Genomic DNA, 20,123 nt, shown 5'->3' with positions numbered 1-20,123 from the left:
AAACTTGGTATTCCGTGGAACTCAGGAGCTCTGTCTATATGTTACAGCCACAGCCAGGCCAGAGTCAGCCAAGGTGGGAATTGGCGGGGCATTTCTCAAAACGGACAGTTATGTTGTAACATCACCGCGGAAAGTCCAACATTGGCCGGCAAAGGTGGAAAATGGCTTACCTGACATTTCACTGTTTGCCTGGTGTCGTGTCACTTTGTTATACTAGGTACACACCATACAATTTTCTGGCAGATTTACCTGCCAGATCGATTACTTCCAACATGTTTGATCTGAATTTTGATTGATTTTCCGATCTATTTCTGTTTACTTCTATAAAAATCGATCAAAATTCAGAATTGGACATGTTCTAAATATTCGACCTGACAGGTAAATCTGCCAGAAAATTGTATGGTGTGTACCTAGCATTAGACATAACAGAATCTGAAGAGGTTGGAAGGTTAGGGTTAGGCAGAAGAGGGGGAGGTTAGTGGTAGGTACAGAAAAGGGGAGGTTAATGATAGGCACAGGAGAGGGGAGGTTAATTTTAAAGAGGAACTTTAACCCAGGACTGAACTTCATCCCAATCAGTAGTTGATACCCCCTTCCCCACAAGAGATCTTTACCTTTTCTCGAATAGTTCATCAGAGGGGTCTGTGTGGCAGATATTGTGGTGAAACCCCTCCCACAGTGTGATGTCATGACCATAATCCTGACAGTTTGATGTGAACTTCATTGGCATTGTGGGTAATAATGTTTTTTTCCAACGGCCAAACGAGGAGTCTCCCTCTGTGCATAGGACTTTCAGTACACAAATATTCCGCACAGATCTGGCAGATCCTGTCAGAACTAAAGATGTCACTACCTGTGATAGAATGTAAACCAAGGAGAGGAAAGAACTTACACTGGGCAAACACTGACTAAATAATCTGTAAATAAATATTGTACAAATAATGCAATTTTATTTATGTCATTTTCACTACAGTTCCTCTTTAAAGGGAACCTTAACTGAGAGGGATATGTTTCTTTTTAAACAATACCAGTTGCCTGGCAGTCCTGCTGATCTCTTTGGCTGCAGTAGTGGCTGAATCACACACCTGAAACAAGCATGCAGCGAATCCAATCTGACTTCAGTCAGAGCACCTGATCTGCATGCTTGTTGAGGGGCTGTGGCTAAAAGTAATTAGAGACACAGGATCAGCAGGAGAGTCAGGCAACTGGTATTATTTTAAAAGGAAAAATCCATATACTTCTCCGTTTAGGTTCCCTTTAAGTAGAGTAGAGTGGAGATTAGTGTTAGGTAGTAGAGAGGTGAATAATGCTTTTTTGTGGTCATCTCACCAGCTAAGATACAATGTATTTTCTTACATCTGACTTCGGCTTTATCCCTTGGCCACTTCCCAGACTGGCCGGTCAATTTGGGAACTGGCCTAACCTCTTTCTTTGGCCATAACATACAAGCAGGGGTGGGACTCAACACACTCAGTTCCAACTTCAGACACCACTGGGTAGTGCGTTTAGCACAGGGGTAGGGAACCTTGGCTCTCCAGCTGTGATAAAACTACAAATCCCAGCATGCATTTGCCTTTATTAATCATGACTTTGGCTGTCAGACTCCTGCAATGCATTGTGGGACTTGTAGTCCCTTAACAGCTGGAGAGCCAAGGTTCCCTACCCCTGGTTTAGCAGGTTGAATCCCATGCTTTGTGTCTGTACATAGACAGAAACATACCTGGTCAATCTGGTTGACTATAGTTGAATACACTGGTATAGTAGATCACAATCCAGTCGTGTATCTGTACCACAGAGTACTACATTGACTGTAAAATAATATCTGGAGATCTACATTTAGTACTTTCATTTTTTGTCTTAACAGGTCATGGCTTTGAAGGTTTTGAAGTCCTGGGGTTGAAGTGGCTGCCCAACTTAAGTCGGCTCCAGGCCAAAGAGATTACCCCTTATGAGGTGGGGGAGCGGCTGTGGCAGAGCAATGTTGAAGAGCTGACCTCTAACCCAGCTCTGGTGTGTGCCCTGCGCAGGGTTCAAGCCTTCACCACCTTGGCACACGCCATCAAACTTCTCATACCTGTCACAGGCAAACTTCAGTCCCGGCTCATCATGTCAACCACCTCAGAAATTGCCTTTCGACAAGCAGTCCTTATTTTCACAGACAAAGAACTGGTTTCTGGTAATTAGATTATGCTTGTTTCTAATATTATATTGTTTTCTTCTCACACCCATCTCTGGTCAGTCCAAAATCCATGAGGCTAATTAAAAAAAACAAGGTTAATGAACATTCCTTCATTGCCGATAGCAGCTGATCTCCTTATTTTATGCTGCAGTTATCACACTATTATTGCTGTGGAGCTATGATATAATTATACCTATACAGTGATTAATTGGATGCAGATGTGTCTTCTTATGGCCCATACTTACGGGCAACTTTTCTTCACTGTCGCTAGCACACTGGAGCGTGTGCGCGACAGTTCGGCGACAGCTCATCGCCACGTCCCTCCGCGTACACTCGCGGAAGAGGGATCAACGGTGCGACGGAAGCTGTCGCCGACGTTCCTCCTCCCCCCGCCGGAAGCTCAGTGTTCTCTATAGAGGTTGCTGTCGCTAGTCCACATACACACGTGGACTAGCAACAGTTGCGGCGAAGTTGCGGCGGCAATTGCCTGGCGACAGCAGCGACAGTTCTGGGTGCGCGCCCCATACTCACGGGCGACCTGTGGTTGCGGCGACAATTGTAGCCCGTGAGTATGGGCCATTGCATGGCTTATTTAACCCTGGCTGGTGGCTGTGTACAGTGACATGTTCATGTTGCTGGTGGCCATGTACAATGACGTGTTCATGTTGCTGGTGGCTGTGTACAATGACGTGTTCATGTTGCTGGTGGCTGTGTACAATGACGTGTTCATGTTGCTGGTGGCTGTGTACAATGACGTGTCTATGTTGCTGGTGGCTGTGTACAGTGAGGTGTTCATGTTGCTGGTGGCTGTGTACAGTGACATGTTCATGTTGCTGGTGGCTGTGTACAATGACGTGTTCAGGTTGCTGGTGGCTGTGTACAGTGACATGTTCATGTTGCTGGTGGCTGTGTACAATGACGTGTTCATGTTGCTGGTGGCTGTGTACAATTACGTGTCTATGTTGCTGGTGGTTGTGTACAGTGAGGTGTTCATGTTGCTGGTGGCTGTGTACAGTGACATGTTCATGTTGCTGGTGGCTGTGTACAATGACGTGTTCATGTTGCTGGTGGCTGTGTACAATTACGTGTCTATGTTGCTGGTGGTTGTGTACAGTGAGGTGTTCATGTTGCTGGTGGCTGTGCACAATGACGTGTTCAGGTTGCTGGTGGCTGTGTACAATTACGTGTTCAGGTTGCTGGTGGCTGTGTACAATTACGTGTTCAGGTTGCTGGTGGCTGTGTACAGTAACGTGTTCAGGTTGCTGGTGGCTGTGTACAATTACATGTTCATGTTTGTGAACTGTGTAGCTCTCGTGGCTTTTCCTATAAATGTTTCTGTAGCTGTAGTCTATTTACTGTAATACATTTTCCCACAGATGCCCACAGCCGACCCGTCCTGAAATATATTGCTCCTCCGGGAATCTACTGCAGAACAAGAGGTAAGCTTACACTCAACTCTCCTACATGACTGTCTGCAGTATACCTGTTGTACACATTAGATCACATCTTCTGTAAACACTTTCTACTCAGTGCGTCTATTCCCACACCTGACACCTTCTGCACAGTACACCCAGGCTCCTGCACAACTCCTTCTATCCAGCGCAATCATCCTCCTTTACATAACCGGGTACATGGTGCATCTAGCTACCTTCATGACAGCTACACAGTCTGTCTATCCTTCTCCATGACACCTTATACACATAGGTTCATGCTCCTTTGTAACACCTTCCACACCGTCCATCCAACCTCTTCCATAACACCTGGTACACATTTATAACACTCTATATGGTGCATCCATCCTCATTTTCAACACCTTGTACATAGTTCATCCATGTAACTTCATGATGCCTACAAAGTCCCTCCATCCTCCTCCATGACAGGTTCTATACATAGAGTTCATCGTCTTTTGTATTACTTTCTATATAGTTCATCCATGCCTACACAACACTTTCAGCATAGTTTATCCCTGCACCTCCATGGTACCTTCTACACAGTTTCTCCTCCAAAAGACCTTTGAGTGTATCCATTCTCCTCCATGAGACCTTCTACGCCAGGCTTTCTCAACCAGGGTTCCCTGGAACCCCAGGGTTCCTTGAGTACTCTGCTGGGGTTCCTTAGCATTTTCCCCCATCGTGGGGTAAGTATAGTAAAGCACATTATAATAGGTGGTACTGTAACAAGAAGCACTAAATTGGGGGCTCAGGAGACAGTATAGTGAGTGGCAATGTAATAGGGGGTAGTGAAATAAACAGCCACACATACTTTTAAAGACCATACCTCCTGCAAAATAAATGCAGGGGTTCCTCGAGATCAAAAAATTGTTTGCAGGGTTCCTTGAGACCCAAAAATTATTTGCAGGGTTCCTCCAGGGTAGAAAGGTTGAGAAAGGCTGTTCTACGCAGTGAATCCATTGTACAAAGCATATATATTCCCCTCTATGACACCTACAAAACATGTGCATTCTTGTCCATAACACCGACTACACAGCGTGTCCATTCTCCTCTCTGACATCTTCTATACAACGTAAACATTGTACAAAGTACTGTATATAAATTCCCTTCCATGACACCTTCTGCAAAGCATGTCCATTCTCCGCCATAGCACCATCTACACAGTGTATCCATTCTCCTCCATGACACCTTCTACACAGTGTATCCATTCTCCTCCATGATACCTTCTATACAGTGTATCTATTCTCCTCCATGACTTCTATACAGTGTATTCATTCTCGTCCATGACGCCTGCTATACAGTGTATCCATTTGCGTCCATGACACCTTCTATACAGTGTATCCATTCTCCTGCATGACACCTTCTATACAGTGTATCCATTCTCCTGCATGACACCTTCTATACAGTGTATCCATTCTCCTCCATGACACCTTCTATACAGTGTATCCATTATCCTGCATGCCACCTTGTATACAGTGTATCCATTCTCCTCCATGACTTCTTCTATACAGTGTATCCATTCTCCTCCATGACACCTTCTATACAGTGTATCCATTCACCTGCATGACACCTTCTACACAGTGTATCCATTCTCCTCCATGACACCTTCTATACAGTGTATCCATTCTCCTCCATGACACCTTCTATACAGTGTATCCATTCTCCTGCATGACACCTTCTATACAGTGTATCCATTCTCCTGCATGACACCTTCTATACAGTGTATCCATTCTCCTACATGACACCTTCTACACAGTGTATCCATTCTCCTGCATGACACCTTCTATACAGTGTATCCATTCTCCTACATGACACCTTCTACACAGTGTATCCATTCTCCTCTATGACACCTTCTATACAGTGTATCCATTCTCCTACATGACACCTTCTACACAGTGTATCCATTCTCCTCCATGACACCTTCTATACAGTGTATCCATTCTCCTACATGACACCTTCTACACAGTGTATCCATTCTCCTCTATGACACCTTCTATACAGTGTATCCATTCTCGTCCATAAGCGAATATGCTCCAATTGAGTGACCAGTCTCAGTCATACACTACTATGCAGTGTTGTGCATGTAGATTTGGGAGGCACTCAATAGTATGAACTCCTAGAGTTGTCAGTCCTATTCAAGACCTGATTTTGGCATATTGTACAACTCTCCTCTAAAACAATTGCTGAAACACTAGCGATACCCAGGAAACGGGCGTAACAATAGGGGCCAGCCCAGGGCTGTTTTGGGGAGCACAAGGGGTAGCAGCACATGAGTGGAGAGCAAGGGCCACTCCCCCCCCCCCCCCCCCCCCCCCCCCATCACCTCGGGCTCTCCCTTCAGCCCTTCCCCCTCCAGCATTGGCGGCAGCAGCAGCAGGAATGGTATGCGAACATACCTCTTCCATGCGGTCCATGAATGGAGGTCCGGTTACTGTAAGCATCTAATGCTACTTCCTGTTTATCAGGAAGTAGCATGAGGCTCTTACGGAGACCGGACCTCCGGCGCATGGAATGCATGGAAGAGGTATGTTTGCTTTTCATGCCCGCTGCTGCCACCAATTGATTCTGGAGGGGGAAGCACTGAAGAGAGAGCCGAAGTGAGGGGAGTTGCCCCCTCCCTGCCGCTGTGCGTGGACATTTCTCTCCCCTCATGCGTTGCAACCCTGGGGCACCTAACGGGCTACCTATACCTGGCTATACTGCGGGCACCTATACCTAGCTATACTGAGGACACCTATACCTGGCTATACTGTTGGCACCCATGCCATACACATTTTTGCAGGGGAGGTTCAGTGAATTCTAGGTATGCCCCTGCCAGGAAATATGTTGTATTTATAATTTATGGGCAGTTGTGTAACTAAGAAGTTGTCAGCCAAATGCAGGCCAACAACAAACAAAATTAAATGGACATTTTCAAGTTAATTTTCAGCCCTTTGAAGGTGAGGCAGCACTGAGAAGATTTTTGTAGGACAATGGATGTTTTGAAGAATATGGTGTTTAAGTGCCTAGACAGTCCACCCTACTCATCAGATCTTGATCCATCTGCTTTTTCCAAACTTTCCAAAGAGTTTAAAAGGGGTGGGGGTGGAATTCCAAGCGATTCAGAGGTGGTAGTAACAGCAGGGCAATACTTCAGCGCAGCCAGGAGGTTCTTCTGTTCACACACAGAGGAGGGGATAAAACACTGTTGTTTGCAGCTGCCTGGGGCCTGCTGTGTTTGGCACTGTTCACCCCCCTTCGACTCTCTGATGCCCTGTCTGCGGCTCTGGATAAATGTGTGGAATGTCATACAGGTTTAATGACCCTAGGTTCAGGGATGATTGATAACTGTGTGTGTGTGTGTGTGTGTGTGTGTGTGTGTGTGTGTGTGTGTGTGTAGGTGTGTGTGTGTAGGTGTGTGTGTGTGTGTGTGTAGGTGTGTGTGTGTAGGTGTGTGTGTGTGTGTGTGTGTAGGTGTGTGTGTGTGTGTGTGTGTGTGTGTGTAGGTGTGTGTGTGTGTGTGTGTGTGTGTGTGTGTAGGTGTGTGTGTGTGTGTGTGTAGGTGTGTGTGTGTGTGTGTAGGTGTGTGTGTGTATGTGTAGTTGTGTGTGTGTGTGTGTAGGTGTGTGTGTGTAGGTGTGTGTGTGTGTGTGTGTAGGTGTGTGTGTGTGTGTAGGTGTGTGTGTGTGTGTGTGTGTGTGTGTGTGTGTGTGTGTGCAGAATTAACTAAATTTACTGTTTTATGTTCCACACCCCTTTTGCACCGCCCTACACCTTATTTAAAGTGAACCCACGGTGAGAGGGATATGGAGGCTGCCATATTTGTTTCCTTTTAAACAATACCAGTTGCAGGGCAGTCCTGCTGATCTATTTGGATGCAGTAGTGTCTGAATGTTACCGGAAACAAGCATGCAGCTAATCTTGTCAGGGGTGATAATATTGTCAGAAACACCGGATCTGATGCATGCTGGTTCTGGGTCCATGGCTATGGGAGTTGCTTACATTGATAGACACGGCCAGGAGCCAATGAAATCGGCTCCTGACCGGCTCACAGGGCTCTGCTGTCATAAAGACAGGCAGAGCGAGTGAGTTGTGACGGGGATTCAGTGGTGAGATCGGCAGGAGTGACGAAAACGGCGGATGCGCGCTGCGGTGGTGATTGAAAAATACGCCCTGCAAGCCAGGTAACCACCAAAACAGGGCATAGATTTCAATCACCTTGGTCCTTAAAGGGACTCCGAGCACCTCTCATGGGCATGCCTTTAAGACTCCGACCAGTACTGCAAAGTACCGTACTGAAAGATGCATACCGTTCTGTAGCTTGTGCTCTCCTCTTTCATTTGATGCCTCAATCGCCGTTCTACACCAAAGAGTTTTCATTCAATTTCAATTAAAAAATCGCGGCTGCCATCTTGGCTATGTTATAACTTCTACACATGGCCATTGCAAGAGGCTCCTCCAGAGGGGTCGTAGCACGACTTTGTTGGTAGTCGTCTGACTTAAAGGCATGCCTATGAGAGGTGCTCGGAGTCCCTTTAAGTACAGAATCTGTATTGTTAAAATCGCTCAAAAGTAAACATACCAGGGCGTTAAGGGACATCTCCTATTACCCTCTGTCACAATTTTGCCGCTCCTCGCCGCATTAAAAGTGGTTAAAAACAGTTTTTAAAAGTTTGTTTGTAAACAAACAAAATGGCCACAAAAACAGGAAGTAGGTTGATGTACAGTATGTCCACACATAGAAAATACATCCATACACAAGCAGGCTGTATACAGCATTCCTTTTGAATCTCAAGAGATCATTTGTGTGTTTCTTTCCCCCATGCACTAAAGTTTCAGGCTGCTATTTTCTTCCTGCAAACAGCTTTGCCCTTGTTTGTAATTCCTCAGTATGTGAAAGCCCAGCCAGCTCAGAGGAAGATTTATCCAGCTTGTAAAAGATAAGAGAGAAGAGAGAAGCTGCTCTAATCTAAATAACACACAGGCAGTGTACAGAGAGGGGCCTGGAAGGGTGAGTTCATAGCAGAACCACAACACTGAAGAACTTGGCAGCCTTCCAGACACAGGCCGACAAGTCTGACAGGGGAAAGATACATTGATTTATTACAGAGACAGTGATAGTATAGAGTGCTGCAGTTAGCCAGAACACATTAGAATAGCTTTTGGAACTTGTAGGATGATAAAAAAACAGGATGCAATTTTTGTTACGGAGTCTCTTTAAATGTCCTAACTTGAGGTGATGAGCCTGGATTCTGTGTTTTGTCTTGTAGCTTATACTTGTGGCCAGGGTTTAATCCAGTGCTTTCCCTGTGACCATTGTTAGCCTACATACAGCTTATTCTGGTGTGTGTATGCTGCACATGGCTGTATGTTGTAGTCCCTTTGTGGGATTAGTTTGATGCACGATCTGTCCTTAGAGAGGACTTTCATAGGTTAATGCACCGTATGCTTGCACTATGCATGTTACAGTGCCAGAGTTAGGACACATGCCAACTCTGTGGAGCCTCTATGTGGCGTATATGACCAGACAAGAGAATGTATTATTTTGTAATGAAGACTTCAGCTTTTAAGTTAGCTGTAGGGATAGCTAATTCCTGGACGATTGATTTGCATGAACGCATTTGCTGATTTTTCTAGGGGATATTCTTCTCGAGGAACGTTTAGCATAACTTCATAAGTTACTATATTTTCTGGGGGACCCTGAATTCAGAACGTCATCTCCGCTCTAAAAAGATAAGCAACAGCATAATAACCTTTAAAGAAAAAAACATTTCTTTGTTACAGCTGATACAAACCTTACAATAAATCTGGACTGTTTATTCTTCCTGATTGATGGAAGCAGACATATTGTTAACATCCTGTGCTTTCAAATGAGCTCATCTGCTGTGGCAGCCAGCTGACACAGCTGAGAGATCAAATTACACTTGTGATTAGTCACAGAAGAGGGGAAATTAGACAGGCTAAACCCTCCAAATACATACAGGGTGCATTTCTCTGTTTTCCTTCTGCCCTGTGCAAGAGTTCCGGTCCACTTCACACATATTCCTACCCCACACTCGCTAATAAACCTTCACAGCTGGTGCCCAGCATATGAAAACAATCTCCTCTGTATTGTTTGAGGGAGTATCATGCAATTCAGAATGGCATTACATGTGTATGCATTATGTATGAAGTAATTGCACACCCAGAATATGATCTTTTGTGCTGCTGACAGGTGGAGAGGATCAGAGAGCACAGACCGAGTCCATATATACCTACATGCTGTCAGGTAAGATCACATACCCTGGCTTGTTTGCCAGACCATTGAAATGCAGTAAATGAGAACTGTCATAGAAGTCACCGATACACCTTCTGCACTTGTTACATTAACAAGCGGAGTGCCAGGCAGAGGTTAATAAACAGCTATGTGTGTATTATTACTATTATTATTGATTTATAAAGCGGCAACATATTCCGTGGCTCTGTACAAAGTAAGAAACAGACATGGGGTACAAAATAATACACAGACCAATAGTATGTAATATACACCAATATACAAAATACAGTATTGGGACAGAATTACAGAAACAAGAGGGTGGGGAAGTATACAATAGTCATACCGTAATTTAGGTTTAAGGCAGGGAACACACTTGCAGGGCCGTTTTCCCCTGCGTTTCCCAGGTTTCCGTCGGGTTTTGCGGTCGCGTCTAACGCGTGCGTTTTTCCGCGTGCGTTTCTGCGTTTGCATGGCATGTAGTGTCATGCAATGTGCGGAAAAAAGCAGAAAACTGTGCGGCTACAAAACGCGGAAAAAAACGCGAACGCAAACGCGCACAAACGCATGCGGCGCAGCGTTTCCCGAGCTAGGCTATTATTTTCAATAGCCTCTAAAATCGTGCGCGTTTTGCCGTTCGTGGCAAAACGCGCAGAAACGCATGTAGTGTGTTCCCTGCCTAACAGAGACAAATTCACCACCTGCAAACTGCAGTGAAACATTATGACCAATCCAGGCCCGGATTTACCTCACAGGAGCCAGTAGGCACAGATGTCCTGGCACCTTAGACTTAGCCCTTCATGACCTATGAACCCCCTGCAATGCAAGTCACTAGTCCCTTGCTAGTTTTGCCCGTCATAGGTAGCTACAGGTGCCCCTTAGTATTAGGTAGCCAGAAGAACCGTCAGTATTACCCTCAGTATTAAGTAGCTAGAGGCAGCCCCAAGTATTAGGTAGCCAGAGGAACCTCAGTATTAAGTAACTTTAGGTGCCCCTGAGGCAGGGAACACACTTGCAGGGCCGTTTTCCCCTGCGTTTCCCAGGTTTCCGTCGGGTTTTGCGGTCGCGTCTAACGCGTGCGTTTTTCCGCGTGCGTTTCTGCGTTTCTGCGTTTGCATGGCATGTAGTCATGCAATGTGCGGAAAAAAGCAGAAAACTGTGCGGCTACAAAACGCGGAAAAAAACGCGAACGCAAACGCGCACAAACGCATGCGGCGCAGCGTTTCCCGAGCTAGGCTATTATTTTCAATAGCCTCTAAAATCGTGCGCGTTTTGCCGTTCGCGGCAAAACGCGCAAAAACGCATGTAGTGTGTTCCCTGCCTCAATGAAAGGGACATCTCGTCAGTGGAATGCTAAGAGCAGGATCAGTAACCTCTCATTAACACTCTCATCAGGACACTGCATAGGGAGGAGGGAGACACTCTGGGAGGGGAGTGAGCCGCCTTTCCATCATCCGGCGCCTGTAGGCACGTGCCAACAGTGCCTTATTGTAAAACTGGCCCTGGACCAATCAGATTCAACCTATTAGGGCCCATTTCCACTATCGCGAATTTGCATGCGGTTTTCGCAAGTAAATGGGACTGTTTCCACTTGTCAGGATTCATTTGCGTTTTTCTGTGCAGAAAAAATTCGCATGGCAGAGCCATCAGAATTCGCATATCGCATACCGCTATGTGAATCGCATACAATGGCCTCGATTCATAAAAGTGCTGTCAGTAAGGTAACGTCGAGCGGGGAAACACCGCTGTCGGTATTTCAGCCTTCAGGGTGTTAATTCATAAAAATGTTGCTAGTTGCGCCAGGCGTGCGGAGATATTCCGCTGTAGGCAGGCGTTAGGCTGTCGGGAGACATGCGGAAACAGGAGAAGCAGGCGGAGTCCCTCCGTGCGGTGTTCTCTCTGCAGCTGCTTGGGAGGTCTGTCCCATTCACTGCAATGTATTCCGCACGCTTCTCGCCACATCAGAGGTAGCGGTAATACCCGTCCGCATACCGCTACCTCTAATCTTTATGAATTGACTACTTGTTACTTTTGTTATGATAATCACCGCTCAAGGCGGTGATTTATCACTCTGCTCGCGAATGTTGGCTTTTCATGCGGAAAAAGCCTTTATGAATACAGATTTTGCTGTGTGGTCGGTAAAGTGAGCCGTTTTCAGCATATCCGCATGCGGGAATGCTTTATGAATCGAGGCTAATGTATGTAATAGGAAATTCGCATGAGGTTTGGATATGCGAATTTTCATGCGAATTCGCATGAAAATTCGCATAAAAACAATGGAAAAGCACACCAGCACGGCCATGGTTAAATTCGCATACATCGTCATCCATGCGAATTTTCATGCGAATTTGCATGAAAATTTGGATAGCCCGCATGCGAATTTTTACCGCGGCAATTCTCACTGCACAAGTGGAAATGCAGCCTTAGGCCCAGTGCACACCGAGCGGTTTTTGGAGCGATCCGCCGGCTGCATCCGCCTCTAAAAACGCTTGTCTAATGTATTGCAATGGGATGGTGCACACCGGCGGTTTGCGGTTTTTGCCAAGCCGCAAACGCGCCTCCTGCTGCGCGTTTGCGGTTTTGGAAGCGTTTCGTCCTCAATGTAAAGTATAGGAAAAACGCAAACCGCTCTGAAAAACGCTAGTTCAGAGCGGTTTGCCAGGCATTTTTGTTACAGTAGCTATTCAGTAACAGCTTTTACTGTAACAATATGTGTAATCTGCTACACAAAAACGCACCCAAAACCGCTAGGTATGTTTAGAAAACCTCTCTAAACATACCTAGAATCGCTCTGAAATCAGCTCCCAAAACCGCTAGCGTATTGCGGATCTGCTAGCGGTTTTGGTGTGCACTGGGCCTTACTGATGCAGGGCAATCTTATCAATAACATTTTATTGCAGGTGGATTTCTATGGGTCATTGCCCTCTGCCCATTGATTTTTAACATAAGTATAAGTCATTAGGTGTAATGTAAGGGACAGCAATCACAAGAAATAGTCAAATGTAAAATATGTGTATAAATGTACATTTCTCCCAGGATAAAATGAACTATAAATTACTTTTTTCCTACGTCGCTTTCACTTAAAGTAGATAGTCAAAGTCCATATCCTCGTGGGGGATTCTCATGTATTTTTTTTATTGACAAAAGCACTTAGTGAACTGCAGTTGCTTAATCCAACTGTCAAAATAGTGTACAAACGAGTAGGGAAGCTGGCTGACAACTTTGTATAGGTCCTTTAAAGGGAGTGCTTTTGTAAATAATAAAGGTAATACTGAGTATCGCCCATGAGGGGATGGACTAGTCACAAATCTGTCAGATTTTTACTACCTAGTGTAAGTGACAGCAACATAGGAGAAAAGTAATTTATAGTGCATTTTAATCTGGAAGAAGTGTACTTCTAATACGTATGTATTTTACATTTTACAATTTTTTTGTGACCGTGGTCTTTTAAAGGACCACTATCGCAAATAAAGGGTAAAATTTAAAATAAATGTAAACACATACAAATAAGACGTATGTTTCTTGCAGAGTAAAATCAGCCACAACTTACTTTTTTCCTATGTTGCTGTCACTTACAGTAGGTAGTAGAAATCTGACAGACCCGACAGGTTTTGGACCAGCTCATTTCCTCATGGGGGATTCTCAGTATGACCTTTATTCTTTATAAAGACACTCCCTGAAAAGGATTTATACAAAGATGCTAGCCAGCCTCCTTGCTTGCTGCACAGTTTTTTGGTAGTTGAATGGAGGAACTGCCATTTACTAAGTGCTTTTGAAAATAAAGAAAACAGTGAGAATCCCCCATAAGGAGATGAGCTGGTCTAAAACCTGTCGGTTCTGTCAGATTTGTATTACTTACTGTAAGCGACAGAAACATAGGAGATAAATGTACTTCTTATTTGTATATGTTTACATATACTTTACATTTTCAGATTTTGGCGTTACGTCCTTCTTGAGTAATGTGTGTTTCTGCCCTCTTGTAGGCTCACCAGTGCTCTACACTGTTCTCATTGTGAAGCCTGGCTCATGGAGCAATAACCTGGGGAAGATACTACGGAAGGCTGACCATCAGAAGTTTGTCCTGGTTGGGTTGAAGATGCTGAATCTCACTAGAGAAGACTGTTTACAGATCATCCCTGTGGAAGCCAAGCAAGTATGATCATCCTGGAAATAATGTGTTATAAACGGTGATGGAAAACTAACATTTCAAACATGTGTACGCATACATACGGAAAAGAAGTGCATTTGTCCCAGAGGAAAATCCACTGTAAACAACTTTATTTCTATGCAGCTTTCTTACCAATAAGTTCTGGACTAGTCCATGTTCTTATGGGGGGGCACTTAAATTTTCCTTTATTCTGTTCAAAAGTGCTTCCTGTCAAGGACTTATACAAAGATGCTAGCCTGTCTATTCGCAGTAATCGGGTAGCTGGAATGTGCAACTGGAAGTGCTGTGAAAAAATAAAGGAAACATTTAAAATCCTTTAAGGAGATGGACTAGTCCAGTGATGGCTAACCTTGGCACTCCAGCTGTGGTGGAAGTACAAGTCCCATGAGGCATTGCAATACTCTGACAGCTCTAAGCATAATTTGGGGAGGCAGAGGCATCATGGGATTTGTAGTCTTGTCACAGCTGGAGTGCCAAGGTTAGCCATTACGGGACTAGTCCAAAATCAGAAAAATGTTCACATTAGGTGCAGCTCTGTAAGCCATTCAAGTGGTAGAGGTATCTGGCAGGAGACAAAAGAAAAGGAAAAGAGCAAACTCATTTGTACAATAAGGTTAGATGACCAGCCGGCTGAGGAATAACCCCACCTGAATTAGTGGCTGGTATGCCCATACGGGGCTCCCAGCAGAATGGCTTTATTCCTCTCGCCGGGGATTGGGCATGTGACGTTAGGGTCTCACTTCTCCTGGTTCGGCTCCACAGTACATCTTGGCAAGGCTTGTTTCTGCTCTCACCGGTTGCATGTGACTCCTGCACTCTGCAGGCGCTCTGCACATCGGTGAGCAGGCAAATTCTTTGTGGTTTCTGAAGGGCGTTTGGAGCCTTAGTAGCCGTGCTGCAATGCGACTTTGCATTTTGCGGGTTGCAAACAGTCTGGTATAGGCGTAATAATGTAAAGTTGCATGTAAGTAAGACACGGCAGGCACTGTGCTAATGATGGGTTGTTTCATTGGCTACGTGTTTCAGGGAGATAACCACCCTTTCTCCAGGCAAAAAAAAAAGACTTATACCTGAGTCAATAAAAACAATCCCAGCTTAAGATGGTCAGATATTGCAGTCGACTTACTGTATACACAAGGTTGTATTATATTCTAGGACAGTGCTGTCCAACTGACGGCCCGCGGGCCGCACCCGGCCCGCCACGCCTCCTGCTGCGGCCCCCCTGCCGCCTGCTCCATGCAGTAGCAGCGCAACTTTAAAAAAAAGAAAGAAAAAAACCCTTTCCCCCATGCTGCGGCTGCAGACTATAAATAGTTACAGCCTCCCCCCTCGTTGTCTCCCGTGCTGCCGCCTCTAACACACTTCAGATCGGCGGCAGAAGATAGGAACCAGCCACACCGGCGCATGGCAGCCACACGGGGGACTTTAAGTGCTGGACGTGACCGATGATGTCACTTTCTGCCATCAAATTTACCGTGCGGCTGATATGCACCGGTCTGACTGGCTCTGATCTCCTGCTCCTGCTGCCGATCTGAGGTGAGTTACAGGAGGCAGCACGGGGGACAACGAGGGGGGCGTAAATATTTTAGAAAATCTGCGGCCAGTCTGAGTGCATTTTGTGGGCACATCTGCGGCCAATCTGTGCATTTTGTGGGCACATCTGAGTGCGTTTTGTGGGCACATCTGAGGCCAATCTGTGCATTTTGTGGGCACATCTGAGGCCAATCTGTTCATTTTGTGGGCACATCTGAGGCCAATCTGTGCATTTTGTGGGCACATCTGAGTGCGTTTTGTGGGCACATCTGAGGCCAATCTGACTCCATTTTGTGGGCACATCTGCAGCCAATCTGACTGCATTTTGTGGGCAAATCTGCGGCCAATCTGACTGCATTTTGTGGGCAAATCTGAGGCCAATCTGACTGCATTTTGTGGGCAAATCTGTGGCCAATTTGACTGCATTTCTGGGCAAATCTGCGGCCAATCTGACTGCATTTTGTGGGCAAACCGGCGGCCAATCTGACTGCATTTTGTGGGCACATCTGCGGCCAATCTGACTGCATTTTGTGGGCAAATCTGTGGCCAATCTGACTGCATTTTGTGGGCACATCTGCGGCCAATCTGACTGCATTTTGTGGGTAAATCTGCAGCCAATCTTTGTGTATTTTGTTTGTAAATCTGCAGCCAATCTGAATGTATTTTGTGGGTAAATCTGCAGCCAATCTGAATGTATTTTGTGGGTAAATCTGCAGCCAATCTTTGTGTATTTTGTGGGTAAATCTGCAGCCAATCTGAATGTATTTTGTGTGTAAATATGCAGCCAATCTTTGTGTATTTTGTGGGTAAATCTGCAGCCAATCTGACTGCATTTTGTGGGTAAATCTGCAGCCAATCTGAATGTATTATGTGGGTAAATCTGCAGCCAATCTTTGTGTATTTTGTGGGTAAATCTGCAGCCAATCTGAATGTATTGTGTGGGTAAATCTGCAGCCAATCTGAATGTATTTTGTGGGTAAATCTGCAGCCAATCTGAATGTATTTTGTAGGTAAATCTGCAGCCAATCTTTGTGTATTTTGTGCAGCCATTCTAAATGTATTATGTGGGTAAATCTGCAGCCAATCTTTGTGTATTTTGTGGGTAAATCTGCAGCCAATCTGAATGTATTATGTGGGTAAATCTGCAGCCAATCTGAATGTATTATGTGGGTAAATCTGCAGCCAATCTGAATGTATTTTGTGGGTAAATCTGCAGCCAATCTGAATGTATTTTGTAGGTAAATCTGCAGCCAATCTTTGTGTATTTTGTGGGTAAATCTGCAGCCATTCTGAATGTATTATGTGGGTAAATCTGCAGCCAATCTGAATTATTATTATTTTTTTTTATTTATATAGCGCCAACATATTCCGCAGCGCTTTACAAAGCACAATAAGACGACAAGGGGAACATAGATACAACTAACAAATGTACAGCAGAGTTCCAAGCAGCACAAATATTGTTACAAGAACAGTAAACATTAGGAGGATGACCCTGCCCTTGCGGGCTTACAATCTAATGGGTTGTGGGGGACACACTAGGTAAGGGGGTGGAGGATGGATGAGGCAGTGATTCTTTGCCTCTGATTACATTGTGACAGAGAAGTAAATAAGGGCTATAGAATGTTATAAGCTTGTCTGAAAAGGTGTGTTTTAAGAGTGCGTTTGAAGATGTCCAGGTTTGGAGCATGACGTACAGGCTGTGGAAGAGAGTTCCAGATAAGGGGTGATGCTCGTGTAAAGTCCTGGATGCGAGCATGAGAGGAGGTGATCAGCTTAGAGGCCAGGAGAATTTCTTGGGAGGAGCGAAGGTTGCGGGAGGGACAATATCTTGAGATTAGTGAGGAGATGTATGGAGGAGACAACTCGTAGAGGGCTTTGTATGTTAGAGTCAGGAGTTTGAACTGGATCCTCTGGGTAATGGGTAACCAGTGGAGAGAATGTATTATGTGGGTAAATCTGCAGCCAATCTTTGTGTATTTTGTGGGTAAATCTGCAGCCAATCTAAATGTATGTTGTGGGTAAATCTGCAGAAAATCTGAATGTATTATGTGGGTAAATCTGCGGCCAATCTGAGTGCATTTTGTGGAGAATCTGCTGGCAATCTGGTTGTACTGTGTGGGGAATCTGCTATCACTCTAATTGCATGTTGTGGGGAAATCTGCCTCTATTTTTTTTCGGGGGGGGGGGGGGGGGGGGGTTGATCGGTTGTGTCGGCCCTCCACCGTGTGGTCTGAAAAAAATACGGCCCTCCATGCCCGCGAAGTTGGACAACACTGTTCTAGGATATAAGGTATTCACGAATCCCTAGTTCACTCAGTATCATACAGCTGTTGTCTTGATACCACTTTCCTCTGTATTATTTGGAATCAGACAGACCCAATCAGGTCCGCTGTACTGCACTGGTATGAGTCACCTGCTCAGTAGAGCGAACCCGATCTTGCTCAGCTATTTCCACCTGAGCCTGATCAGAAAGCCGCTACTGCACCTGCGCTGGATTGTGGTAGGTTAATATTTATCTCCCCGGTGTTTGGGGTCTTTCATCCCTGGATCCCGGAGGAGGATGCAGAAGCCTCATTAGGATCCAGAGGCTTCCCCCTTCTGAGGTAGGTATCCCCCAGGAGGGGTTTTTTTTCTTACAGATTACAAAAATAAAAGCTAAGTCTGTCTTTTTTTTGGTAAATTTGGTCCCTGTCATTTTTTCATAATCACAGATAGCAGAGAGTCACAGACGGATTTTAGTGCACAGTTGGATCTGTTATAAAGCAAATTATGCATTTAGTACAGGGTATTTAAATAACACACTGTAGTGATCTTTAGATTATGGAGTCCCCTTAAAAAATCCTGCAGGGAATGGTACACGTAACTGGTGGTATGGCTGCATGGTATGCTGAGTCCCAGCATGTCTCTGATTGGAGGCTGCATAGTGTGCAGTCTTATCATCCATTATTATCTCACTTATTCACTACAGCATGAGTTTCAAGTGACCATGAAAAGACATGAGAAATATATACTGAGCATATGAATAAAATACAGCAGAGGTTAGCTATACGGAAAACTGAAAGACAAACATAAATTGGCCTTATTCTAGTTTTAAAGAGAACCTGAGGCGGTTGTGGTGAGGGAAGTGTGTGTGTGGGGGATGGGGGGGCAGATGGGACACAGAGGCATGTTCCCTGCCCTAATGACATGCCTCTGTGTCCCCCCACCGCCATGCTATATCCCCCGGAAATTGGCGACAATAATTGACGCTTATCTTGAGGGAAAAGGAGGAGAGGGATTCCTTGTTCAAAACGCCCACTGAGGGCATTCTTGCAGGCTTTCCCCATCTGCCGATGGCCAGCTCTCTGTCCCTGGCCGCACCCCCCGCCTCCCTGCACGCTGAGAGAGCAGCTCGCTCTCTTTCCAGTGTCTTTACCCCAGAGGTCACAAAATGAAAGTACAGAGATGCGGGCCACAGGAGCGGCAGAGATGGCGGCTACCTGATCCGCCCAGACCGGATCAGGCAGCATAGTTTTTGTTTTGTTTTTTTAATTACATCTCCCCACCTCGTGCGCTCTTTAATATTCAGTGCAGTTGTTTCAGGAGTCTCCTCCCTTGCACATCACCTGACCATGTCCACTCCCTCTCTCTGTTCCCTTCTATAGAACACAAGGAGGAGTTAGGGCTCATTCACACCAGTGCTCTTCTGTCTGCTTCTGTGCGCTTTTTTTCAGCAACATGTATCTGTTAACATTATGTGTTGAAAAAAAGCGTACAAGGTGTGAATGAGGCCTTAGGCAAGGTCATCTCTGTGTTAAGAGTGAAAGACTGCCTGGTCTCTCATCCCAACCAGGGCCAGATTTATGGAAAGGCCCCAAAGGCCCAGGCCTTGGGCAGCTGCAGCCTAAGGTGGCACCTGGACATGAAGTAGGAGTTGCTACATATGAAAGAGACTGCTGTAAATGGAGGGAAACACATGAAAATTTAAGCTGATGCCCCAGGGAGTTGTACATGAAAGAGGAAGTGCAGTACATAGATGATATGCATGGGAGAGGGGGCTGCACATGGTATGGAAAGAAAGCACCAACATACTTGGCCTAGGGGCATACACAGTATAAATCCGGCCTTGATTCCAGCTTCTTCCTGACTATCTCCTATAGGTAATCATAGGAGTTTAGACAGCTCCTAGACTTCTATTCAATAGACTGCTATTAAACCCAGCCAAGCCTTACCTGACATCAGCACAGGAAGTCAGCTTTGCAAGCCCAGCCAGCCAGGTATATAGAGAAAAAGCAAAGTGTAGAGAGTAGCAGGTTGGCACTACTTTTGATGCGAATTACGAGCTGTGCAAAGGTGGTCTGTCCAGCTAGCACTTTAAGTTAGCTGTAGGCATGCTCTGGTGTAAAGTACGTTATAATTCCAAACATAAAGAGCAGAGAGAACCGGCACTGCTGCAGACGCTGATTTATTTGGTATCAACAACCGTAACAATCATCACATGTACATAAGATACATCAAAGCTCTGCATTGATAAAAGGTACCATTGAGGGTAAAATCTGTAGGACTGGTGCGGTAGGTGCT

At 45.3% G+C, this 20,123-nt stretch overlaps 1 protein-coding gene across 3 annotated transcripts in view; it reads left to right on the top strand.

Moving 5' to 3' along the window:
- LOC137524412 (dynein axonemal assembly factor 8-like) overlaps positions 1 to 20,123 on the top strand; it is a 259,050-nt gene that overhangs the window by 124,776 nt on the left and 114,151 nt on the right. For all 3 annotated transcript variants that reach the window (XR_011022677.1, XM_068244202.1, XM_068244201.1), the window contains 4 exons: positions 1,865 to 2,176; positions 3,556 to 3,618; positions 9,824 to 9,877; positions 13,846 to 14,015. Coding sequence is in view for 2 of the 3 variants with exons in the window: in XM_068244202.1 (XP_068100303.1) it covers positions 1,865 to 2,176; positions 3,556 to 3,618; positions 9,824 to 9,877; positions 13,846 to 14,015 (599 nt within the window). In the remaining variant the exon portion in view is untranslated. The remainder of the gene's footprint in view (positions 1 to 1,864; positions 2,177 to 3,555; positions 3,619 to 9,823; positions 9,878 to 13,845; positions 14,016 to 20,123) is intronic.

Source organism: Hyperolius riggenbachi, chromosome 7 (assembly GCF_040937935.1).
Source record: "Hyperolius riggenbachi isolate aHypRig1 chromosome 7, aHypRig1.pri, whole genome shotgun sequence".
Taxonomy (NCBI): domain Eukaryota; kingdom Metazoa; phylum Chordata; class Amphibia; order Anura; family Hyperoliidae; genus Hyperolius; species Hyperolius riggenbachi.
Note: the sequence above shows the minus strand (reverse complement) of the source record. Positions and strands in the feature narration are given on the sequence as shown.